Source organism: Nymphalis io, chromosome 8, assembly GCF_905147045.1.
Source record: "Nymphalis io chromosome 8, ilAglIoxx1.1, whole genome shotgun sequence".
Classification (NCBI taxonomy): Eukaryota; Metazoa; Arthropoda; class Insecta; order Lepidoptera; family Nymphalidae; genus Nymphalis; species Nymphalis io.
Genome location: NC_065895.1, coordinates 12239186 through 12266918, shown reverse-complemented (window position 1 = coordinate 12266918; position 27733 = coordinate 12239186). Strand labels below are relative to the sequence as shown.

Sequence of the window (27733 nt, the reverse complement as noted above, 5' to 3'; positions counted from 1 at the left end):
ATTTTACATTTTAGATATACTTACATACTATCTGGAAATATGATAACGGATCCAGTTTGAAATATTCTCAAATAAGTTAGTCTAGAACTTGGTATTTACGATATGTAAATATATTTTTTTTTATTCATGTAATATGTTTATTATCCCAGCTTCCTTTATTGTTGTTTAATGTTTCTTAATTATTAAAAAAGCCGAGATGGCCCTGTGGTAAGAACGCGTGAATCTTAACCGATGATCGTGGGTTCAAACCCGGGCAAGCACCACTGAATTTTCATGTGCTTAATTTGTGATTATAATTCATCTCGTGCTTTACGGTGAAGGAAAACATCGTGAGGAAACCTGCATGTGTCTAATTTCACTGAAGTTCTGCCACATGTGAATTCTACCAACCCGCATTGGAGCAGCGTGGTGGAATAAGCTCCAAACCTTCTCCTCAAAAAGAGGAGAGGAGGCCTTTAGCCCAGCAGTGGGACATTCACAGGCTGTTACGGTTACGGTTACGGTTTCTTAATTTGCATTCATTATTTAAGAGAAAAATCTATTGTCTTTATTTTTTTATAAAATAGGAAGGCGGACGAGCATATGGGCCACCTGATGTTAAGTGGTCGCCAACGCCCTTAGACATTGGCATTGTAAGAAATGTCAACCATCGCTTACATATCCAATGCGCCACCAACCTTGGGAACTAAGATTTTATGTCCCTTGTGCCTGTAATTACACTGGCTCACTCACCCTTCAAACCGGAACAAAACAATACCAAGTACTGCTGTTTTGCGGTAGAATATCTGATGAGTGGGTGGTACCTACCCAGACGAGCTTGCACAAAGCCCTATCACGAGTAAAGTGGTGCATTAAGTTCGGGACGAAGGAGTCGAGTTGAAATAATTAACAAAATTCAAACAATTAATTCATAACTGTAATGAATTTATATTGAAATAGGCTAGATGCTCGAATTAAAAACATAATTATTTTAATTAAATTACAACACACCCGCGTGTTTGGGTACCCCCTACGGGTAGATATTAGGTAAAAAAGTGCCTGCGTCCTTCCTCGGGGTTCAAGCTTCATACCAAGTTTTATCAATATCGGTTTAGTGACTTACTCGGTAATGCGTAACAGACAGAGTAACTTTCGCATTTGTGATGTTAGTATAGATTTATTATTGAACACATAACTAAAGTTTTTATTTTATTTGTATAAAGTACAAACGTTTATTTTAAAGTAATTTATTTATAACCTTGTTTACGTAAAATGATTGAAGTCAGAACTAGATATATTAAACAAATTTCACACAAACCTTACACACCGTATAGGAACGTTCCGAGTCAATCAGTGGCACTTTACTAGTGTTATTTATAAACTTCGCAGAACAATTGTTGAGTCAGACGACGGGAATAACGTCTAACATTGTACCATAACATGTCAGATGCAATATAGAATGTTCACTTATCATATTTTCAATAAACTTGCTTATATACGAAAATTTTATTAACACCTTTATACATGGAGCGTAAATGATTTTGCAAAAGCTTTCATTTTCAAGTTCAGCACAAATTTGACTATAGCCTTTTAATTCAGAGTCATGCAAATTATAGGAAGCCGAGATGGCCCAGTGGTAAGAACGCGTGAATCCTAACCGATAATCGTGGGTTCAAACCCGGGCAATCACCACTGAATTTTCATTTGCTTAATGTGAGATTATAATTCATCTCGTGCTTTACGGTGAAGGAAAACATCGTGAGAAACCTGCATGTGTCTAATTTCACTGAAATTCTGCCACATGTGTATTCCACCTACCCGCACTGGAGCAGCGTGGTGGAATAAGCTCCAAACCTTCTCCTCAAGAAAGGGAGAGGAAACCTTTAGCCCAGCAGTGGGACATTCACGGGCTGTTACGGTACATGCAAATTATTGATACTTTACAATAAAATAATTGCGGAGTATGTTCCACCCACTGCCTTGCAGAGGATTATCGATTATCATATCATATGCATCGTCTTCCGCAACATGATCACGGAAACAGCTCCGATATACATACACAATATGAAACATTTCACTTTTACCAAGTGCATTAAACTCACGTAACATAAAGTGCATATAAATTAACATAATATAAACAATATAATTCAAGTACGCGCGTCTGAACGCGCCGAATTACATTTACAAGAGCAAATGTTAGTCGGTGTGTTTACTCGCGCTGAATCTGGCGTGGATGTGGAACTAATTCTGTTTAAAAGCAAACACTTAGCAATCAGCACGGTTCTCAAAATCGAATACAGAAAATGTAGCGCGAATCAGACAGCGTGACTGTTGGTTTTGAAAAAGATAAATAATAACTTTTTATACTGTCTTTGAAGTGTCTCGTGGAGTTATGGTCAATGAACTGAGACTGGTGGTAGGGCTTTGTGCAAGCTCCTCTGTACAGGTACCACCCACTCATCAGACATTCTACCGCATAACAGCAGTACTTGGGTTATTGTTGTGTTCTGGTTTCAAAGGTGACTGAGCCAGTGTAATTACAGGCACAAAGGACATAACATCTTAGTTCCCAAGGTTGGTGGCGCATTGGCGATGTAGGGGATGGTTAATATTTCTTACAATGCCAATGTCTATTGGGCGTTGGTGACCACTTACCATCAGGTGGCCCATATGCTCGTCCGCCTACTTATAATATATATTTAAAAAATATATATTATGTGGTTATTCGTATGTTCTTATTCTACAGGCTATTCAGCAATGGAATATATGATGAGTGGGTGTTACTTGGACGGGTGTGCACAAAAACCTACCACCAAGTTTTATTTCTTTTGTTAATAAGAGTTACGTCATATTTTATACATTGTCAATCTGAAAGCATATACTGGTGTTGGTCTTCACTGGTCGTGTCAGATTTACATCGCTCTATCAAAATTGTGTCCAGTATTTTCGCACACAATTATGATATATCTGCGTTTTAGCCAGCCTTTGAAATACGGTTAGGAGGACAGTATAATTATTGTAATACTAAGACCCTCGGCTTTACCTGCGTCAAATTTTATGTTACACATGGACTATTAAAAAAACACTCCTAGGAATTTAAAAAAAACGTTTTCATTTGTTTCAGTGATTTATGATAAAATAAAAAAAGCAATGACATATATGTAGGTGTTTAATTATGACAAGCTCATCCAATTATACAAACTAAATTACAAATATACGTACACTAATCATTTATATTTGTATTTTTTACCTCGAACAAAGAGACAGACATACAGAAGTAAAAATAATGTTCCATTGCAAATAGCCATATTATTTTTATACTAAAAAAGCAAGTTTATTTTATATTAAAGAAGCTTAAAATTATTCAATTAAAACTGTACCTTATTTACTTTTCTAAATTATCAAAAACACCGCGTGGTTGTTTACTGTGCGTGGACTCGCGTAGGTCAGGATCTGTGTTGTGTCTTAATAAGATTGCGGTCCTCGTCAGCTGTCCTGCATTTCAGATTGTGGGAACTCGGAATTTACATCGAATAACGCGTCTGTTTCTTTATTATATAAATAACAAGCACGTCCACAATTTCATTTGTATGGTTTTTCGACATGGGAGTTTTTATTTTACTCTAGAAAAACTTTAATTTCGTTATGAGGGCAAAAATAAAAACAATTGTTTTTTTTATATATATAGAATATTGCCCATCTTGCCCCTAGACCAACGAGGCAGTCTAACTGGCAGATAACAACATATCATGTTAAATGTGCATTAAAGTATATTTTTTTTAAATCAATCTGTTTCGAGCACTTATCGTTTTATTAGATTATGGGCCCAGTCCCGCATTTATTTATAAAAAAAGTATAGATTTACTGTGTGAAATGGCTGGACGTTACATAGTAAACGTTCCAAAACTCAGGGGTCGTGAAAATTACGGGTGAGCGTTCGCGGCAGAAAACTTTTTAATTTTGGAAGGATCAACAAGTAAAGCAAAATTAAAATAACAAAACCTGAACATAATTTGTAATTTATGTACATGCGAAAATCATACTTATATTAATAGCCTTTAAAATTAACTAATTTGTCGCAAATGACACGTTAAAAATAAAAATAAAATTCAAATGAAACGATAACAATGGGACACATTTCAAGAGATCAGCTGACAATTCAATATATTTTTCGTCTCGATCCTTAAAAACTCTTTCAAAAGTCGTGACACCGTGGGAAATGTCTGCATGCTTCTTTTGTTTGTTTTATTTCGTCGGTCGTTCCTCCCTGAGATTGATGCGGATAAGATTGAATACACCTGCGACTACGCATAGCGACTCACTATCATTATTTTAGAACTACTACAGTCGACAATGTCCAATTAGAGTTCGTGATTAAATAAAACAGATTATTTTATTTTGATACTCATTAATGAAATGTGACGAAGAAATAGATTAATAAAAAAATATCTAATCAATATATAACATTACGTATTAGTATAGAAATTTGTGGTTATAAAAAGGTATGGTGGCGGGGAATGAATCATTCCAAAGATAATAACAATGTGACCAAATGGTCATGCTTCTAATAATTTGTCATTCAAATATTGATTACAAAACAATGGTTTTCAGTGATCAACAAGATAATAATTCAGCATCGCCTAATTATGACTGTTATTATATGAGGGCTTTTATTTCCGAACCGGTCGTAGATTTATGACAGTCAATAAGTAAGTAATATTGTTATGATTATGATTTTTGTCTTTGACATCAACTGCAAAGTCAATTCTGTCTTACCAAATCGAGGTCAATATGATGATATTCAATACCGAAACGTTACACTTCCTTGTGGCTAATAAAAAATCTACCACCAGCTCAGAAAGAAATACCTTAGATCTGAGAAGAACCGGCACAAGAAACTTAGCCGGATTTTTTTAGTGTTTAAATATTACGAATTCATTATGTACACCGAATTCCTAATGATTTTAATATTACTGATAATTTGCTGATCACAGAGCTCTATGCGCTTGGGTAATAGGTACCACCCACTAATAATTCTACCGCCAAACATCCATATCTTGTATTGCTTCATTCTGGTTTAAGGTTGAGTGAGTGTTTGTTATTATAAAACCAAAGAGATAATAAATCACATCCCATGACTGGCAGTCCATTGTCAACACGAGAACAATTTGTTTTTTCATTGAAGCTTAGTACGAGTATTATTAAACGTAAATAAACAACTACAAAAGCCTGTAAACATCAGACATGTAGCAGACATAAATCTAACACATGCAGATTTTTTCACGATGTTTTAATTCTGCCGGAAACGAGATAAATTATAAACACAAATTAAGCACATGAATAGATAATATAAATGAATTAGATAAGCCGAGATGGCCTAGTGGTAAGGACGCGTGAATCTTAACCGATGATCGTGGGTTCAAACCCGGGCAAGCACCACTGAATTTTCATGTGCTTAATTTGTGTTTATAATTCATCTCGTGCATAACGGTGAGCCGTGGTGTACCGGCTTAGAATAGTACTCCCCCAATCTCATCCCGTGGGTGTCGTAAGAGGCGACTGAGGGACGGGGAAAAGGGGGGATGAGCAGCAGCGTCCCCCCTCCCATAAACATCTTACCCCCTACTGCGCTCGCCAACACGCCTGCCCAGCGCGGCGAGTATGGGCAAACCCCTCCCTTAATGGCAGATGTGCCCAAAAAAAAGGCCCCCAGTTACCGGCAAGCCCGCTAGGCCCGACCAAGGTAGCGGTCGCGGTATCGGCAGGGCAGGGGGTGCTAAGAATCACCGGTTCACGGCAGGCTACCGTATAAAACGACTGAAAATGGCAACGTATAATGGACGCTCGATGAGGCTGGACCATCACCTCGCCAAATTAGAAGTAGAGTTAAGTCATATAAACTGGCGTATACTGGGGTTATCTGAAGTCCGAAGACAGGGGGAGGACACGATAACTCTAGAGTCCGGTAACTTACTCTACTTCCGCGAAGGTGATAACCTCTCCCAGGGTGGTGTCGGTTTTCTAGTCAAAAAGGATCTCATTAGCAGCATTGTGGAAATCAGTAGTGTGTCGAACCGGGTAGCGTACCTTGTCCTAAAACTTTCCGACAGGTACTCCCTGAAGGTTGTACAGGTATATGCGCCAACTTCGACATACTCTGATGATGTGGTCGAAGCGATGTACGAGGACATCGCAAAGGCCCTCAACGACACCTCGAGGGCCCACTACAATGTTGTTATGGGAGTCTGTAATGCTAAAGTGGGAGTACAAGATAGCGGTGAATCGAAAGTCGGACCTTACGGCTTGGGCTGCAGAAATCACAGGGGGCAAATGCTGGTAAACTTTCTCGAAGCGCAGGGGCTTTTTTTGATGAATTCTTTCTTTCAAAAGAAGCCTCAGAGGAGGTGGACCTGGCGAAGCCCCGATAACGTGACAAGGAACGAGATAGACTTTATCATTTCGAATAAAAGGCACATATTTAGAGATGTTTCAGTGATCAACAGGTTTAATACCGGAAGTGATCACCGCTTGGTTCGAGGCACTCTAAATATCAACTTAAAAGCCTAAAGATCGAGAATGATGAGGTCTACTCTCCGACCTACCATGCTCCAAGCTGCTCAAGGCTCCGAAAAGTTCCAAATGGAACTTCAAAATCAATTCACCGCGTTGGAAACCATAAGCAGCATTGATGAGAGAACCGACACGCTGGTCAAAATACTGCAAAACACATCCCGCAAGTGTTTTCCGCCACAGAGAAGAGACAACGCACCAAAACTCTCTGCTGAGACACTCGAGCTCATGAGAAAACGACGAGAACTACCATCGTTTTTGTCAGATAAGGCCTTAAACCGAACAATAAAAACGCTGACGCGACGCGATCTCCGACGCTCCAATACCCGTGCCATCAAGGCTGCGATTGAGCAAAATCGGTGATCGAAAGTGTTCGCTCGCAAGTTTGGGAGGCCGCGTCTGACAAAACTTAAAACTGAAAATGGTGGGGTCGTTACCTCTAGGCCTGAGATTATCGGAGAAGTAGAGAGGTTTTATGGGCAGTTGTTCTCTTCAAGATCGGATAAACCCGTGGGAATCAGTATTGATGACCAGCGCGCCCCTCTTATGCGCCATTACTCCGAGGAGCTCCCGGTCGTTGACCAAGGAGAGATTAGGGCGGCTCTAGAACAGCTTAAAAACAACAAAGCTCCGGGAGATGACGGAATCACAACAGAGTTGCTTAAGGCAGGCGGGACTCCGGTCCTGAAAGAGCTAGCAAGCCTCTTTAATTCCGTCATCCAACATGGCAAGACCCCGGAAACGTGGAGCGGGAGTGAGGTGGTACTGTTTTTCAAGAAAGGTGATAAAACCCTCTTGAAAAACTACAGACCAATCTCCCTCCTGAGTCACGTGTATAAGCTGTTCTCAAGAGTCGTCACGAACCGTCTCGCCAGACGACTTGACGAGTTCCAGCCCCCAGAGCAAGCCGGCTTTCGATCAGGCTACAGCACCGTGGACCACATCCATACTGTTCGGCAGATTGTGCAGAAGACCGAAGAGTACAATCAGCCGCTGTGTATGGCATTTGTGGACTACGAGAAAGCCTTCGACTCCATCGAAACCTGGGCAGTGCTCGACTCATTGCAGAGATGTCATATCGATTGGAGATATATCGAGGTACTGAGATGTCTGTACAACGCCGCTACAATGACTGTCCACATCCAGGACTGTAAGACGAAGGCGATCTAACTGCGCAGAGGGGTGAGACAGGGGGATGTAATATCCCCGAAACTGTTCACCAACGCGTTGGAAGACGTTTTCAAAACGCTGGATTGGACTAGGTATGGAGTCAATGTAAACGGCGAGTACATCTCACACCTTCGATTTGCCGACGATATCGTCATCATAGCAGAGTCGCTGGAACAACTCACCGAAATGCTGCGTAGCCTAGGCGAGTCTTCCCGGTGTGTCGGTCTCGGTATGAACTTGGACAAGACCAAGGTCATGTTCAATAGGCATGTCGTGCCGGGACCGATATACGTCGAGGGGAAACCTCTCGAAGTTGTTAGTGAATATACCTACCTAGGACAGATAATACAAGTCGGTAGGAACAACTTCGAGAAGGAAGCCGATCGAAGAATTCGCTTGGGATGGGCAGCATTTGGCAACCTTCGTCAAGTCCTCAAGTCGTCTATACCGCAATGTTTGAAGACGAAAGTCTTCAACCAATGCGTCTTACCTGCCATGACATACGGTGCCGAAACGTGGACACTAACTGCGGGACTAGTCCACAAATTCAAAGTCGCTCAGCGTGCTATGGAGCGAGCTATGCTCGGAGTATCTTTGAAGGATAAGATCAGAAATGAGATTATCCGGAAAAGAACCGGAGTCACCGACATAGCTTGCAAAATTAGCAGGCTGAAGTGGCAGTGGGCTGGTCACGTATGTCGTAGGACCGATGGCCGTTGGAGCAGACGAGTCCTAGAGTGGAGACCGCGAATCGGCAAGCGCAGCGTAGGGCGCCCTCCAGCCAGGTGGACCGACGACCTTAAGAAGGTGGCGGGCACCAACTGGATGCGGAAGGCGGAGGACAGGGAGCTTTGGCGCACCTTGGGAGAGGCCTATGTTCAGCAGTGGACAACGATTGGCTGTTGATTGATAACGGTGAAGGAAAACATCGTGAGGAAACCTGCATGTGTCTAATTTCGTTGAAATTCTGCCACATGTTTATTCTACCAACCCGCATTGGAGCAGCGTGGTGGAATAAGCTCCAAACCTTCTCCTCAAAAGGGAGAGGAGGCCTTAGCCCAGCAGTGAGACATTAACAGGCTGTTACTGTAAGCACATGAAAACAGAGTTGTGTTTACCTGGGTTTGACGCCGCTATTTGTATTGTAACTTATCAAAATAGTTTCAAAATTTAAAAACATAATATACTTTCATATTTTTAGATATAAATCGATTGACATCTCACTGAAGACGCTGTTTACAAAATAAACTATATATAGCGCGGATTACACAATGCGATATGAAGTCGGTGGCCTCTTGTTCGATATTTACCTTGGAACAGAGATTTTTTTAGAAATGACATTAATTTTATGATAATATTTACAGTATATTCAATTACAGGTACATAGTATTATATTTCAATAAAGACGAAAGAACAATTTCATGAATGGTTAATTTAAAAGAAGAATCAGTATTTTCCATGATTCATTTACAATAACTCACTTTTGTATTTCCGAGAAATAAAGATATTAAAAAAGGATAATACACAAAATAAATGAGATGAGTTTTTATATACAAGAAGAAAATATATAATTCGTGTCCTGTATCTTTTATATTATTTCTAATAATTCACATCTCTGTAAAGCTATCAGAACTTATTTAAATCTTCAAAACTTTCCTTGGCCATATTTTTTAGAATCGATATACTATAAAAACGAATGTGTATTTATTTGTTTTTCACATTCTCATCTCTTTATTATTTTATATTATTTCTTTAGTACTCAGACGATGGTCCAGTGGTAAGAACGAGGAATCTTAACCGATGATCGTAGGTTCAAACCCAGGCAAGCACCACTGATTTTTCATATGCTTAATTTTTAATTTTTATCCATCTCGTGCTTTACGGCGAAAGAGGGAAAATATTGTGAGGAAACCTGCATGTGTCTAATTTAACTGAAATTCTGCCACATGTGTATTCCACCAACACGCATTGGAGCAGCGTGGTGGAATAAGCTCTAAATCCTCAAAAAGGGAGAGGAGGCCTTAGCCCAGCAGTGGGACTTTCATAGGCTGTTACAATTCAATTAATAATATACAATTGAATATTTTGTGCACATGCCCTTTCGATTTAAACTTTATGTTCTATCATGATAAAGTAAGGACGATTATTCAGATATTACGCGACGCAAGTGCGTTGAACCGTACCGTAATTAGTAAGATACATTAATGAGACACTTGTGTTTATTTTTTCTAATTATAGTGAGGCAAACGTGGAAGTTAATTATGGCAAAGCTTTTAGTAACATTTTTGTTATACTTTTTTATTTTTAAATTAAGTCAATATAAACGTTTCTGTAGTCATTGAGTGTGTTTCGGATCACGCACTATTTATGTTTGAAGTCTCATCTATGGATTTAGTACTATGTAGTTATTATCATCATATCACCTGGAAAACGTCCCCTACTGGACAAAGGCCGCTTCAAAGCATTTCCACGATGGCCGGTCTTGCGCTACCCGCATCCAACTGCTATCCTTACAATATGTAGTTCCGATAAGTAAATATGCAGTGCTTGCTTCACCGCCAAACTTAAATTAAGAACAAAATTCAGTGATCTATGCCCGGACTTTAACGCACAAATATCTAAGGTTCGTGTAGTAAAACCGCTGGGTCAATTGCTTCGCTTTTTTGTTAAAGTTTTTGTTACAACAAAAAAAATTAAATTAAAAGGATATAAAACACACTTGTTATTTTCATAAGTAAATAATCAGTTAAATTCCTATTTAGATTGTCAGAAATCCTAAAAAATAATACTAATGTGTTTAAAAAAATATGCTTTCTATGTTATGAATAACAGCCTAAGATAAGTGTGACCGAAAATTAACTTCTAATTGAGTTACGAATCTGTTATAAACAACTTCCAGTATATATATTTAATAATTTATAGAGGAAATTAATTTGAGAGCGCACACTTTCAAAATTATTTATATTAAGGAAGTGTATGTAACACTAATAATTAATAATTGCTAGTAAAAGTAATATAATTTCTAAAACTTTTTGTTTTAAGATCATATTTTTTTGTTCTAAACCACTTAGAAAGTCTTAAAACTTATCCATTTTTAGGTAATATTTCGCGGCAATAAATAAGAAAGTACTAAGTACTTCTATAATCATATAAAATATTTTCGAAGAAACGAATAATTTTAGGTGATGAAATGGGATGTGTTATGTTAATGAATATTAAAATTCAGTTACCCTAAAACTAAAATGTAATTATAAAATTGTTTTACGTAATTAATCATTTATTTATAATATAAAGCGTTTAATAAAGAAAACTCGACAATACAGAAAAACGTTTTTAATTTAAACAATCATATAAAATAGTTATGACGTTAAAAGTCTCTTCACCCTTCGTAATAACTTTAAAAGATTTTAAAGTATTTCTAAGTCGGAAAAAGTCAAGCACTGACTAGAAGGTCGAAAGTTCTTTAACTTTCAACCTTTTTTAATATGGGTATAACAGATACAAGCAAATAGGTCGCCTAAAGGTCAGCCACCTCTGCTCAAAGAAATTGGCACTGTAAGAAATATATACCATTCCTTAGAGGGTCAATGCCGTCAAACGGGTCTAAAATATTGTGTGTAACCTTTAAGAATACTCTACTCACCGTCCAAACGGAACCACAGCCATTATTTATGTTTGGCGGTAGAGAAACTGAGTAGTACCTAGATGTGTTTGCACCAAGTCCTATCAAAAAATTAAAAGCAAATACTTAAGAAATCTGCAAAGATGTATAAGTAGTAGCCTTTTTTGTATAAAATACATTGGCGGACGAGCAAATAGGCCACCTAATGGTAAGTTGCCACCACCGCCCATAGACATTGGCTCTGTAAGAAATATTAACGGTCCCTCACATTGTCATTGCACCACCAAAAATGCAAACTAAAATGTTACGAGTGTATCCCTTGTGTCTGTAGTTACACTGTCTCACTCACCCTTTAAACCAGAACAGACCTCAGAATCTGGGTAGGTACCAGCAATTTATCGTATGTTCTACCGCCAAGCAGGAAAACTGTATTGTAGGTTTGCATTTCCGGTTTCGGAGTGAGTCAGTGTGACAGTCACAAGGGACATCTTAGTTGCCAAGGTTGGTGGAGCATTGGCGATGTAGTAGATGGGTAATATTTCTTGCATTTCCCATTTGCAAATCTGTCTATCTATCTTAAAATAAAAAGAAATCGTAAAAAATATTGCATCTGTTGAGAAAGCATTTTTGAAAATTTTTACGTTAAGGGGCGACAACTTAAGGGGTAAATTTGTATGAAATTCATTCATGCAGTCGGGACGGGCAGCTGGTTAATGAATATTAAAATTCAATTACCCGGAAACTAAAATGTAATTATAAAATTGTTTTACGTAATTGATCACGTATTTATTCAACATACAAGCTTTTAATAATAAGCTGATTATACAATTAATTACAAAGACGCTTTAACGAGCTTATTAATTAAAATTAAACACATTGGTACGATCATTTTATCGAAGCTTACTTCACTTCATTTATTCATTTAATAAATACGCATAAAATACTTTTGTAATATAAGCCTTGTAAATAATGTAGGTGGTCTGTGTTTATGATTCATATACTAATTTGTGTCTATTTGAATGGGGTAAATTTTTTTGAGTAATATTTCAAAGGATTGTTTATTAATTAAAACCATAGCATAGACATATTAATAAGGAATATAATAAAAGCTTCTGTGCCCACTGGGCAAAGGGCATCGTCTCCTTGCGTATGTTGTGAGCTTTTTTACATGTAGCAGAACCATCGGACACAGGCAGGTTGTTTCACGATAAACAAATGAAAATTTTGTGGTCCTTGTCCAAAGTTTAAACCCGTAATATTTGATTTATATTTATGTGTTCTAGCCACTGGGAAATCTGGACAAATAACCGTCGCACTATATTTAAATAAAGTACCTTAGACTAAATAATATTAGAAACGAGATTGGTCTCTTTAATAAAAAAAAATAATAATAAACCAATCAAAGTTCGAATATGAGTACAAAAACCGCGCAAACGTATTCTCATGTAATAGTTAGTTTCTTATATTTTCATAACAATACTGTGGTAAGTATTGCGCAAACCTAAGGCAACATTACTCGCGTATTCGGTTCTGTCAGTCGAGCCAGGTAACGAAACACCATTGTGGTGTGCTGATTGACGTCCATTTACCGCTGCCCGTTGATTACTCGCTTGTATACTCTCAATGTTTGTTTGTCGATAAAATTTGGATGGCATAATAACCGTTCGCGGCTTCTTGCGTTTGCGTTTGAACAGACATACGTTTTGCTGACAGTTCTTTTTTTTTAATCATCACCTGGAGTAGCTATTTCTGTGGTTACTCATTGATGTGTTATGCGGGAAAGGATAGATTGATTTATCAAAGCGTTGCACGTCTACATAGCTGGCGAAAAGCTTGAAGTCCATTTGATGGATTTCTGACACGACGGCCAATCTCAAGGGTGACTAGCCTATATATTATAGTGCACAAGTGTCGGCGCAAACGCAGGTGCACTTTCCATTTCCATACTCTCATAATCTGATAGATATAGAGATATTCCAACTCCAGACTCTGGGTCGCTACTGACAACTTTTTCGACTGATATATCCAATAACTTTATTGGCCTGGAGCTTGAACCTAGGACTTCGGGATCTTCGGCCTTATATCTAGCCACTAGGTGAATAGACCAACGAGGCAGACTAAGGTGAACAGCTTATTCTAATGCTAAAGGATAATAAATCAATTATAAATTCTTCAAAATATTGAATATATTTTCTCATATTAGATTACGTTTACATATAAAATCTACATAGTATATTTTTGCAGTTATAGATTTTCATCATTCGTATCATTATCATATCATCATCATCATAGATCATTCTCAATGATTATAATTCATTGATTGCCATAAATAATGCGTTTTCTATATCAGATTAATGTGAACGTATTTTATGTTCAACAAGACAGAATATATACATAAAATAATGTTTTTTGTACGAGTAATGCGGATGCCAACTGGTTCTAAAACAAATACAATTATTGTTAATTTATTCATTAATACAAAGAATATAGTGACAGGCCATTAATCCAAAGCTGGGCAAAGCCTTTTTCCGTTTAGTATGTTAGTACCTATTACATATTTTACTGCCAAGCGATAATTATTATTTTCGTGTTCCGATTAAAGGGTAAGTACACCAGTTTAACAGGTACAAGGGACATAACATCTTCGTTCCTAAGAGTCGGACATGGATGATACAAGGGTCGAATCACTATGCTTCACTGAGAAATGGTAACCTATGACAGAACTGTAAGCCAGCAATTGGCTTAACATCGATAGTTTGTAGGTGTACCAGTTTAAAGGCTAACCTCCGGTCCCGTAGCGTTCTAATAAAGAAAATTGCATGTGATGTAGAAACAAATAGATACAATTTTAACGGCACGTTATTCGTAATTCAAAAATGATCGGTTGAATTACAATAAAGAATCCTTAAATATAGGAACCGAGTGTAACTGAACCGTGATATATATGTTTCTTACATTCTATGGTTCTTGGTGTTATAATTATTTATTTCTTTATTTATTTACAAGAACACGAAATTGAAGGGGGTGACTCTGTGAAGCTCATTTACATACATATATAATAATATTATATACTTTTTCCAAAAGCCGCTGCATCTTCTGGTATAAGTTTTATGTGTACTCTGTAATATATTTTATAGATCGGAATTACAAAAAAAATATATATTTATTAGTACCGATAAAACAAAATTCAAATTATTTATGTAAATCTGGCAACTTCAATAAAACGAGTAGAACACTTCTCGGTTAAATAAAAAAAAAATTCTCAATCATTATCATTCGTTCATCTACAAAGGATCAATTGTAATCTTCACGGGGCGCCAATTACGTAATGGGACAAAGGAATTTTTATGAATCCTTTTTATGAAATTCTTAAATGCCCGTGCTACTAGCATTCCTTTAAAGATACTTTGTTTTTAATTTAATTTTTTTATTTATTGTATTTGCATCTCCACAAACGTGTTTTGTCTTGGTGTATCTTATATTTAATTTCTTTTAATGTTATTTTAATGTGCTTGCATGTTTATTACCAGACAGCATCACAATCTGCGTTACAAGATTAACTTTACAAATACTAATACGAGTTATTAACGAGCTTATATTATGTATTTACTGACTATATAAAAAACATTTAATATTTCTATTTTTATTTTTATTTTCGTTTGGCCATATCTTTAAAGTTTTAATGAAAGGACATCTTCATTGGATGACCGTTTGCTGGAATATCGTAATCTTCAGGCTTTATTTGTTTTTGTATGTATCTTTATACACGCTCGCGTGTGAAAGGAGAGGGGAGGATCAGGTATTAGGTGAACAGTAGCATATTTCCGACCTTGGGATTCCAGCTTGCCACGTACCAAATTTCAACAAAATCGGTTCAGCGTTATAGCCGTGATAACATAACAAACAGACAGTTACTTTCTCATTTATAATATTAGTATAAAAGTATAAAATAAAAATAATATTAAAACAGCCTGTTAATGTCCCACTGCTGGGCTTAGGCCTCCTCTCCCTTTTGAGGAGAAGGTTTGGAGCTTATTCCACCACGCTGCTCCAATGCGGGTTGGTAGAATACACATGTGGCAGAATTTCAATGAAATTAGACACATGCAGGTTTCCTCACGATGTTTTCCTTCACCGAAAAGCACGAGATGAATTATAAACAGAAATTAAGCACATGAAAATTCAGAGGTGCTTGCCCGGGCTTGAACCCACGTTCATCGATTAAGATTCACGCGTTCTTACCACTGGGCCATCTCGGCTTCATACTCGGCTTCGGGATTTAAAACTATTAATAATGTATTTTTACACTCATAAAATATTCTATCTTTTTCATAACATAAAACTTTTTATTAGAGCAGGTGCATAATAAGGAGTCGACAGCAAAAGTGATTGGACTCTTTACGTCGCTTTAATAATAATATGTAATAATTTTATGTGTAGCTCGCAATTAAACGAGTAAAACATGTAATTATCTATTTCATCCATATAAACTTATAGCCAGAGTTTTAAAATCCGCAATTATTTGCTGTAATTTTTAAAAAGTGAAATAAAACTTTCATTTGCATTTAAAGCGCAAGTACCGTAACAGCCTGTGAATGTCCCACTGCTGGGCTAAAGGCCTCCTCTCCTCTATTTGAGGAGAAGGTTTTTAGAAGTAATTTTTTGTTTTATATAATATCACCATCTATACACGTCGGCATTGTAAGAAATATTAACCATCCCTTACATCGCTAATGCGACACCAACCTTGGAAACTAAGATATTAAGTTCCTTGTGCCTGTAGTAGCACTGGCTCACTCACCCTTCAAACCGGAACACAACAATACTAAGTATTGCGGTGTGGCGGTAGAATATCTGATGATATGATTAGTAGCGAAATGTTTTTTTTTTAATTTAAATCACGTCAAATGTTTCGCGAACAAGACCTGATAAAAAACAAATAAGTTCTGAACCGCTTATCAAAGTTGGATTACTTAATTTGGATTTAATAACGCGCATTGGTCGATAAAAGTCGATGACGTATGGGACCAATGAACTTTCAAATTAGAACACAATTACTTAATCTAACATTGACCAAAGTTACTTAAGTTTCTAACTTACAACAAACAGTCAATAAATGGTATTACGTTTTAAATATTTATGTACATTATAACAAATATTTTCTTATAAACATTATTATATAGGAAACATATATAAAGTCATTTTAATGCACTCATACTAAACATCTTGACAAAACAAAATAAAAAGTATATCTAACAGTATCAGCATTTTTAGAAATATTCTGCATAAACAAGTGTTTACCATAAAAAAGGCCGCAAACCAAAGATGGAGATGTTATCTTACTAATTACGTATCTCGGCGCCAGCCGCAGAAGTTGGTTGCCTCTATTTTCTGAACACAAATGGACAAAGTGAATTCTCGTATACGTAATTGAATCATCAAGTAAACACGAAGAGTCTTTTTAGATTATCTGTGTCGATTGCATATGCTATGCATTTTATTGGATCTGTGGTTAGCGTCCACAGATAATCAATTCGCTAACTATATTTTATTTTATTTATTTAAATTTATAAATTTTAAAACGTTATAGATATTATAAATAAGAATTTTATCATATGAATATGCTATAAATATAATGAAAAATATTTCGCATGAGATTTTGTTATTGTATAAATTATGTTTATAATTATAAAGTTAGTTAGGGTTAGATGTATATTGCCTTTTATCACGCGAAGTGGTAATAAATTAAGGAGTGGACTTATTTATTTTTTACACTTTTTTGTAAGCTATTTTTTATTGTCTTTTAAATTAACATGAATGTAACATTATATATGTTACATTAATAAAAAAAATAACTAAGCTACTTTCTTGAAACTACCGTTGTGAAAAATTAATATAGTTTCAGATGCAAGGGCATTATAAAAAAAGTGTGCAAAACTATATATAGAATAAAACCTCTTTCGAGGTCGCTAACACAACAGGTATTTCTTATAAAAGCCGGGCTTTTAAACTATAGCATTTAAGAGACATTGTAATGAAAGGAATACTTATGAGACTCGGTAAACGCTCATTGCGTCCTGAATCAAGGCTCGTGTCTCACTGATATGCAGACAAGCCACGCCGTACAATTTTTCAACACTTCAATATAAGATAATAAGGAATGAATATATGAATTTTTATATTTTTCTATGATCATTAACATAATAAATAACGATATCCAAGCTTCAACCAAAAAGTAAAAACGTATCAATATATAAATAAATAAAGAAGAAATTACTTTTCAAACTGCAAACACTTCTATATGCTATAGACTGAATATTACTCTAAAATGAAGTTGTAAATACATGAATAATTTATTTCATAAGTTAAATATAATAACAATTAACTAAGGCATAAATAATTACGTTTCGATTGCGTTACAATAATGTTTACGGTTAATCAATAAATGCATTTGAGTTAGTCCTTTCCGGTTATTTCTGGTTAAATCCGCATTTGGAACTGGCTAAACTTTATTTCACTGTGTATTCATAAGCTTGAAAGATTCAAATAAAGTATATACGTTTTAATAACATAATAATAATTGAAGAGATTCGAGATTAACTCATCACTTTGCAATACTTTAATATGAAACTTATTAGCTCTTCCTTTGTCGACGTAAATCTTACCTAAGTTCTCGAGTTGTATTCATAAATATTTATGTTAATTATGCGTTCAAGTAAAACATGTCGTGACCATTTCTTTATAGATGTGCTTTGAAAGTATTTTAGCTTATATTTTAAGTTTTATGTTAATGGTCGAGCTTTTTGAAAACTTTGAGTGTTTTAAGAACTTTATATAAGTATTTTGTATGTATTATAGTCGAGAGTATCCAGTGGTTAGAAAACGTGAATATTAATCGAGCCTTGCGGATTCAAACTCAGTACCACAGGCAGTACCACATTTTTTCACGCTGGAAAAACGCATAACGCGTTTACCACTACCACTGAACTTTCATGTTCTTAATCTGTTTTTATAATTCATCTCGTGCTTGGTGAAAGAAAACGTGACAAAAGCTGTGGGGCGAATAAAAATCTGCCACATGTGTATTCACCAATCTGCCATGGAGCAGTTAGGTGGAATAAGTTCTAAACCTTCTAAAAAAGAGAGGAAGCCGTAGGAAGCTGTAGTAGTTCTACTCTAGCAGCTGCAGTAGGATTTACACGTGCTACTAATATTTTCAGTTCACGACGATTTTATGTGCTATAAATATGTCAAAATTCAACTTGCGAATAACTTTAATCTAAGATTTTCATGAGCCTATTAATTTAACTAAATATGTATGGTTACTGAGTAGCATATATCAGCGTCGGCTCAGCGTTGAAAGCAAGAGCCTCTTTAGTAAAGAGGGATATGACAGGGTTACCAGGAAAAAATAATCATTTATTTTAGAACATGATTTATGTAAATTAATAAATTTATTTTTGCAATGATATGATTAAAAAAGATTATGTTCCGAATTTGAAATGACAAATTTAATTGTTTAAAAATATAATAAAGATTTGTTTTTATTGTAGACGTGCATTTTGTCGATTTCTTATTGTTTAGGACATAATGATTTTCAAGTTTGCATAAGAAACACACTTTGTAGAACACACACTAAACGTACACACTTAAAACAATAGTCTTTGTAAATTATTTTAAAATTATGTTTTTTTTTTTCTGTGCGCGTTAATATAATATGTCAATGATATTCCTTCGTCTATATGGTAATGGCTGAAAACTAACAGACAAGAAAAAATCTTACGACCTATTTTATTGGAAGCAAATTGAAATAATGGACTATTCGTAGTATTTATTTATTACAAAACATACGCTCGATTTTGATGTTATACTGCAACGTTTTTGACGCAAATATGTTTGAATTCTGTAACGTGTTCCGATTTCATCATATTCAGCCCACATTAATCCACTGCTGGACATAGGCCTCCTCACAGGCGCGCCAGTTCTCCCGGTCCTGTGCTAGTCGCATCCATTGAACCGATTTGCTTGCATTAATTTTTTTTCAGTCGATAAATATTTCAACGTTTTCAATTTAATGCTTGACAAACTGACAACCCTCAAACTTTATATAATGTATATACTATGTGTAGCAGGATATGATGTCGCTGGAGTATATACGATTGAGTGAGGTTCACCTTAATGGGGTATGACGTCATCATAGCGGAAGTGCTATAGGCTATGTTGAGGATGAGCTTTTAATATTAGATACGTACAGGTTATGAGTATGAAATTTTAATTATGATTTAAATAAACATGCGACGTTATGTTATTTCGTACTAAGAGGAGCTTATACTGAACTTAATGTAACTTAATTTCCACTTAACCAATTACACTACAAGGAATAGAATATAGTTACTTAATGCTCTGTTTTTTATGTTTTTTTTAAATATAAACTTAACCCGTCTTATATAAGAACATGCGCAGTGAGTGCATTTTAAAATTCAAATTCATTTTTGAGCTAAACGAAAATAAATATTAGATCAGTTCTGTCATTTATTTATTTTTACTAATATTATAAAGAAAGTAACTTTTTTTTTCTTTATTTGATACAAATCAGTTTTGAAACAAAATAAAGGACATAGGCTTTTTGATTTTTTCTATTACTAAGGCTAAACCCCCCACCTGATACAAGGTGAAGCCGCGGGTGAAACCAGTAAACTAAATATCTACTTTGATATACAAAGCAGAAGTGCATATTTGTTCGAACGTCTGATTCTCATGAGCTGCTAAGATAATAAGAAACATCTACAAGATCCAGATTTAAAGATGAATAGACCAAAGAATCATAAAAATCAAGCATAGAAATTCCTACTATTTCAATGGTTACTAAATTTTTAGCAGAAATTTAGTTCTTATAAATATATATAGGAATGAGTTCCGAATTTCGAGGCTCGATTTGGCTCTTTGATGTGTTTGCTGACTGCTTTATCTGTCACCCGTGTCACCGGTCGGCCCCTCACACCGCGAACATAAGACAGTTTTATAGTTATTATTTATATATCAAAAATATTACATAGATACAACTCGGAAACGATTCGTAACATCCATGCTATTCTGTAAGAACTCATACTACCTTTAAACGTTATATTTATTGTTAGACTATGTACACCACAAATATTATACAGAAAATGAATTGGATTAAAAGGAAGCTGTTATGTACAAATGGGACTCTTTCAGATTTTTGCACACATTAAAATTTTCTTTTACACAGTAGCACTAAAGAAGAATTCTTGAAAATTGTATCCCTGACGTAGTGATAAAGGGGATGAAAGTGTGTATGAAAATTTTTGAAGAAAGGGCTACGGAAATTGTTCATTAGTAATTTTGAATTATGACGCGAGAGAAGCCATGGGTGAAGCACTAGTTTATTTTTGTCACAACATGATAATTTGTGTTAAATAAATAAACAAAACGTTTGGCCTTTTTTTCAACGAAAACAAGTTAAAAAAACTTCACAGAGTTAGTTGTTATACACGACATGTCAAAAAGAAATAAATTGACGCGACTTGACGAAAATATTGACGATGGAAGCGCCCGCATTCCCGTTTGAAATATTTCATGCAAAACTAGATCGTAATGTCAAACGTTACGGTTCAAATTTGCGTGCATTTATTATAATGTAGCTGTATTGACTAAATTAGCTCATATTTTGTGAGTCGTTATGTTCAATTTGGTGTGTGCTAATATTGATTTATGACGTTTTGAATATTGAATATTCGCTTCCTTCCCGTTCCCAGGGATGTATTTAGATGTACTAAATATATTTTGGCCGCAAACAAACCATTCTTAATGAGCTTTTTCTTGTAGTTATAATATTTTGTTTATTATATTTTTCAACGAATTTTAATATAAATGTATTATATACATTTTTTTGTGTAATTAACATGCAAATGTATTTACTAATTACCTTAATTAACGTCAACAGAAACGATTTCACAGGCTTCGTTATAAGGTAACATGAAACTTAGCTTTTATTTAATTTTCGGTTTTTTTTATATAAGGCTTTCATATATGTAATGTAAGTACTTATTTATAACAATTAAAAGCATGAGGCATATTAAATAATAGTTTCCACCCGTGGCTTTGCTCTCTTCTTAGGAGGAGGGGGAGGGTCAGGTGTTATGTATGGTGGTAGCCTATATCCTTCCTTGGGGTTCAAGCTTTCTTTAGGACAAATTACACCAAATTCGGATTTTAGACGTAAAAACGTTAAAGAGATTCAGGCTGAATTACTTTTGCACTTATAATATTAGTATACATGCAATAAGACACTTAAAGATAAGTTGGTGATCATAATGTTACTACCAAATTTTAATTGTAATGAAAATCAAAATAATCTAATTATACTTGAATATACTGTTGTAAATTGTTAAATTAAGATCTTACAAAATTAAAAAAAATAACTGTCATCACCGACCGTTACTTAATATTATTTATTATCTGTCTCTTTCTAATTTTGCACAAACACAAGTTCTTAAGCTTAAGCTGTATTCAGATAAATAACTCAATATTTATAATGATTGCAATAATAACCACAAGTGCATTCACGCCAGTCAGATTACGGAGCCATTTATTATTACAACCATATTACAACATGTCAGTTTTCATTCGTATGAAGTGGTTATTAAAATATATAATGTATTAACCGAGAATAGCTCTTATATACAAAAATATAAAGATCAGAATAGCTTCGTATATACGCGTAAAATCCGGTAAGGTTTTATTAAATGATATCATAGTATTATTTATATTTACTTAAGTAAATGTAAATAAATATAGCTTATATATAATAAAAACTTTTTAATACAAGCTGTATTTTATCATCTGTGTTAACCTTAAAAATAGCATGGAAGGAGGTTAACAAAAAAATTGATCATTATCTTTTTATGTCTATGGTAAAACAGATTTTGGCGGGAAACGAAATTGTCGCTATTTTATCGAAAAATCTAAACCAGTTAACTGGTTTCTGTTTCCTAAGTCAATGTTTGCTTAGTAATTTAAAGTAAATCATTTTATGATAAAATCATTATGGCTAACACGTAAGAAATATCGCATTACGATCGTTATCTTAGCGTTACATTATATGACGAGACTATCAAAGTTTTGTATTAAAAGTTTAATAAAATTTCAAATTTTAAATTTTATTTGAACCTTGTTTTTTCCCGCGAGTTACTGGTCTTCCGGTGTTAGGCATAAAAAATATCCTATGTACTTCCTTGGGGCTTAAACTTGCGCCACGGTAGCATGCGAAAGCGATCTCGTGGCGCTCTTCATTAAGACGGAAAGGCGGTACCCTTTGGTACCGTATGGTATGGTTTTTTAGTGGGTATTCCGATGTTCGGGGCGCACTCGGCGCCTTGGACACCGGCGAGCCCCACATACCCTCCCACTGTTCCCGTGGGGGAAACGTGTAAGGCGTTTTTCCAGCGTTAAAAAAAGAGGCTTAAACTTGCTTCAAACCAAATTTCATCACAATCGGTTCAATGCTGTAACCATGAAAGCATATCAGACAGAGTCGCATTTATAATACTTGTATGAACGATATTTATTGTATATTTGAATTTATTAATTGCTATCAACACGTTGACAAGGTTCTTAATATATAATAATGTTATTAATTAACGTATATACGTAACGGATATAAGAGCCGTGTTGGCTCAGTAGTTAGAAGACAAGAAACTTAAAGAATTATTCCGAGTTCTGCAAGCACCCGGGCAAGCACCACCGAATTTTCATAATTCATCGCGTACTCGGTGTTGTAGAAACATCGTGAGGAAACATGCATGTGATGGGTCTGCCACGTGTATCCACCAACCCGCATTATAGCAGCGTGTATTAAGCTCCCCATGGCTGTCTTAGCCCAGCAATGGGAAACTTACAGGCTGCTGCTTTTTTTAAATAAAATTGGTTTTATTACTTATGTTAGAGAATTAACTATTGAGTAAAAAGCACCTATTACAAAACATGAATACAACATAGATGAAGCAAACTTCAAAAAGGTTTAATTATATGTAAGTGTAATATTAATCTCAACAATTGAGTAAGTGCTTATATCATTAAAAAATTAAATCGCTAGCTTCTTATTTAAATTATATTTACCTAATAGGTAATTAATAGAGCGTCAGACTAGGTTTGCAGCTGCTTACGGTATGCGCAAGCGATCCCGTGACACCACTCGAAAAGGCGGTTTGGGTATCGCTGGTTTTTTAGTGGGTATTCCGGCGTATGTTCAGCGCCGGCGTTTCCCCTATTTCAAGTGGAGAAAATGCGTAAACGCGTTTTTCCAGCGAAAAAATAATGTTTACAGCTGCTAATGGTAAACTAGATAAAGATAACAGCAGCTTTAAGACCTGTTTGTACCTGTAGCGAATAAAAATGAAGAAAAATAAGTTAATTAAGTCAAACATACAAAATTGACTTTGAAGCTTAGTCAGCGCATACATTATTTTATTTAGTGACGAAATCAACAGTCATCTATTTATCTTATCAAGTAAGCAATATTATAAATTAAACTTCTCACTCAACACATAAGATAAATATTCCATGCATGTTATATAATATAGTAATTATTTTGTTTAATAAATGTCTTTAAAAAACTGGCAATCGAGTGTGTTCTCGCCGCCATATTATGGAAGTGCTCAAGATTAAACCGGAGCTAAGCTAACGAGTTAACTAAAACCGCGTAAGGTTTAGAGAGGCCGCCCAAGGAAAGTGCGCCGCCAGGCCGTCGCAGCCGCGCGGGCGATCGTCCGCAGCGCACGTTACAAGAAGCGTCGCCTGACAACGAGCGCGTGACGTCACGTGCTGTAGACCTTCTAACTAGAGCTAGTGATCTAAGGACAGTAGTGGCATCACACTAAAGAATACACTTCCAATAAGAATATAGCCACGCTTGTATATATACTAAGCTGTATTAAAAACTTTGATAGCGCGATTCAGGAATTTTACATTTTTTTTAGGAGTTCAATTATGTTATGTATTTATTTATATATTTTTTTATTTTGAGTAATTAAAACAATAACCAATTGACTTTTGCAGTAAAAATAATGTTTTTTTTACAAACTTTTGCATAAAATGTTTCTTTTAGTTTTTTATTACGTCAGAGCGCCATCTAGTGAAAACACACGAAACCTTTTTATGCGCCGGTATCTTAAAGTGCCAAACATTGTTATGATGATACCAAGATAGCCTCCGTCTTTGAATTAATACTATTTAACTATTTATTACGTCGATGATTGATTTTTAACTTACTTAATATAATTTTAAAATTATTATTTTTTTTGTTTCAGAATATCTAACAATGAAAGAAATGAGAGCCCTGGCACCGACGGCAGTGTTTCACCAGAACCACCTGACCGACCTCCCGGAAAGGTCCGTCAGGTCCATCCGGAACAGAAAACACAAGTATTAGCTTACGATTCCTCTTATCGCAAGAAAAACAAGCCAAAGTCGCTCCCTCTGGAAGATAACCAAATGTACAATCACTTAGCGAACTCAAATGTCGCTATGTCGCCGATGTATCCATTAACACCTAACATTTGCGTTGAAGGAGGGAAGATTGAGTTCATAAAATCGCCACCGGGTAGCGCTAGGAATAGTTTGGCACTAGCGTCTCCGCCTCAAACGCCGTTACTAGCGCGACGCGGATCGCGGGAAAAACGCGAACGAGCATGTAGTGACGAACCGGAGAAGTTCGACGGCGACAAGGTAGGTGGCGCTGTTGAGCAAAAAACATACTGTATCTTATATTGATAGTGGTTGTGGTTTTAATATAAACACATTCCCGTCGTATTTTTTTCATTTATAATGATTTTTTGCATTAATAATAACATTATATGCTTAAAATTTAAAATAATTTAATTTCATATAACAAGTATATGTTTCCTGACTGATGTTTGTTATGTTTTCACGTCTTAACTACTGAACTAATCATCTTAAAATTTTGCATACGCATAGTCTGAGATACAGAAAAGCAAAATCTACACCGCCCCCAAAGGCGGGCGAAGCCTCAATCAGAAAATAGTATCCCAAAAAGGAAATTAATAAAATTTTCTCTCTTGTAATTTTAATGGATATTGATTGCCTGTGTGAAATAATAAAAAAATATATAATAATAAATTCCCTGTTCTAATTAGGTACGTAATTGCTAATAAAGTTTTCTAAAATTTCCGAACAACCTCGATATTACTTTTGCTAATAAACCAAGTTTCAAAAATCAGAAGGGTCGCGATTCAATAAAACACGACTTGTATAAAACATTTCATCCCTCGTCAAAAATATTTCAAACTCAACCAATTTGTTACTATAAAAGACGTCCGGACCTTTTCTTGTATAATGTGACATTGCCAGGCAGAAAATATTATATTTCGATCGATCAATGTCAAAGAACCAACATAACTTGACACCCAAGTCTAGTAAATAGATATTTATTATTTATAATATTAAAAAAAATACTTTTATCATTATTTAATGTAGTTATTCATTTTACCTACCCTTTGGAATCCTAGTAGTGATAAATAAACAACTTTGTCCTTCAATTGTTATAATTGGATCGTGATCTAAATAACCAATGTTTTGAACGTCAGTGAAGTTCGTATCGAAACTTTAGAAGTAAAATTAAAACGGATATAGTTAGTAGAATATACGTGTAATTATCGTTTGTCTTGTCAATAGAATTAATTTAAATATTAGGTACAAGCGAAGCGCAGGTTAACTATAATAATATTTATATTCTAAAAGTTTCTTTGAAACGCGCTGCATATTCTGTTCTAAGTTTTATGTGTATTGGATCGTAGTTCTTTCGGTTAGGCATCACAAAAATAATATATTCTCATACATTGGTATGAATAAACATACATTAATCAATAACTTATTGTACTGGGTGGTGCAAAATTTAGCAGAGCTATACACATCGCATGGAATATGTATTGAAGGTTTGCTATCTTCACTTTATATGCCATTGATATATACATATTACAGTTATTTAAATTTTTTTGACTTTCTGTTATTGCTGCTACCGAGTCAGTATTATAATCATAAACATAATCTCATTACCTACCATTAAAATTTTAAAGATTCTTTATCGTTAAACCGAATTATTTTCAACTTATGTATGTAATATGTATTTGAATCTCAGGAGATTCAAAATTATCTAAAGCACACAGTACGTTTTGTAAAAGAGTAAAACTTCATTATATCCTTAAAACGTCCCTAAAGCCTAAACGACACTTCTATCAATAAATAAATCCCTCTTCACAAAGTAATCGCTGAGACAATCTCACAAAGACAGCCATCATAGAAGCTTTCAAAAACAATTTGGGTGCGACTAAATACGCATTAAGGTGCATCAGTCCAATTATATCCAACCCTCCTTGAGATTATTGAATGGAAAAGTATTTATATATAACGTTACACTCATAGTATCATACGGCACGAAATTCATATTTTCGCCATGTTTGGACATGAAAATGCCAGACCCATTTTCTCGGGTTTCACGCTTTTTAGATCAAAATCGGTTTGGTTGTTCAGTCGTTTATGTGTAACGGACAGACTCACATAGTTATTTCGGAATTTATAATAAGTCTTGATGTTTGTAAAATTGCTTATACAAAAACACGTATTATGAAAAACAGTAAAAGCTATTCAATGCATTAGGTCTTAGAATGGTCTCATTTAAATGAATGCAAATCACGGTTTCAAAGGCGTCCAGACGAAATGCAAAGGAGATAGGGCGTAAGTGAATTAATGACCCTAAAACTAAATTAGACTCGAAGAGAAATGCCTAATGAATTTCTATAAAGCATTTCCATTGTCAGTTACATTTTATAAGAGATAGCTTCTTTTATTCGTTTTCTATTTTTTATCCCTATCACAGTCACACTGCAGTGCGACAATATCACAACGCACTTTAGTAAGGAACACTTTAAATTTATTACTAACAACTAAGTATAACACAGATTAATAAGAATTATTTTACATTGTGACATTTTGCTACAAAAAAAAAAGATTAATTTTTTATCTGTCGTACGAATTATAGATTTTTTAATAGGAGATGCTTATAAAATTGACGGTATTTGGCAAGAGACCTTAGTTCAAAAACCCACAAGTATCAAAGCATCAGTAAGCTATGCAAATTGCTTTCCAATATTGCTGTCTAGAACACGTTATGGAGCATAATTCTGATATTAATATTAATGTAAGGCTACAGTTTGTTGGACGTGATTTGACTTTTAGTTCGTTTGGTTATCGTAGACGGTGTATTTTTAGTAATAAGTAGTTTATCCTATGGATTTTATTTCTTATTAGTAAGGATTCTTTATTCGCTTATATTTAGTCTTGATTCTTAAAAAAATA

General features: G+C 35.1%; 1 protein-coding gene across 3 annotated transcripts in view; it reads left to right on the top strand.

Moving 5' to 3' along the window:
- Positions 1 to 27733, top strand: part of LOC126769937 (uncharacterized) — a 411147-nt gene that overhangs the window by 112856 nt on the left and 270558 nt on the right. For all 3 annotated transcript variants that reach the window (XM_050488952.1, XM_050488950.1, XM_050488949.1), the window contains one exon: positions 24670 to 25087. In XM_050488952.1, coding sequence (XP_050344909.1) covers positions 24670 to 25087 — 418 coding nt within the window. The remainder of the gene's footprint in view (positions 1 to 24669; positions 25088 to 27733) is intronic.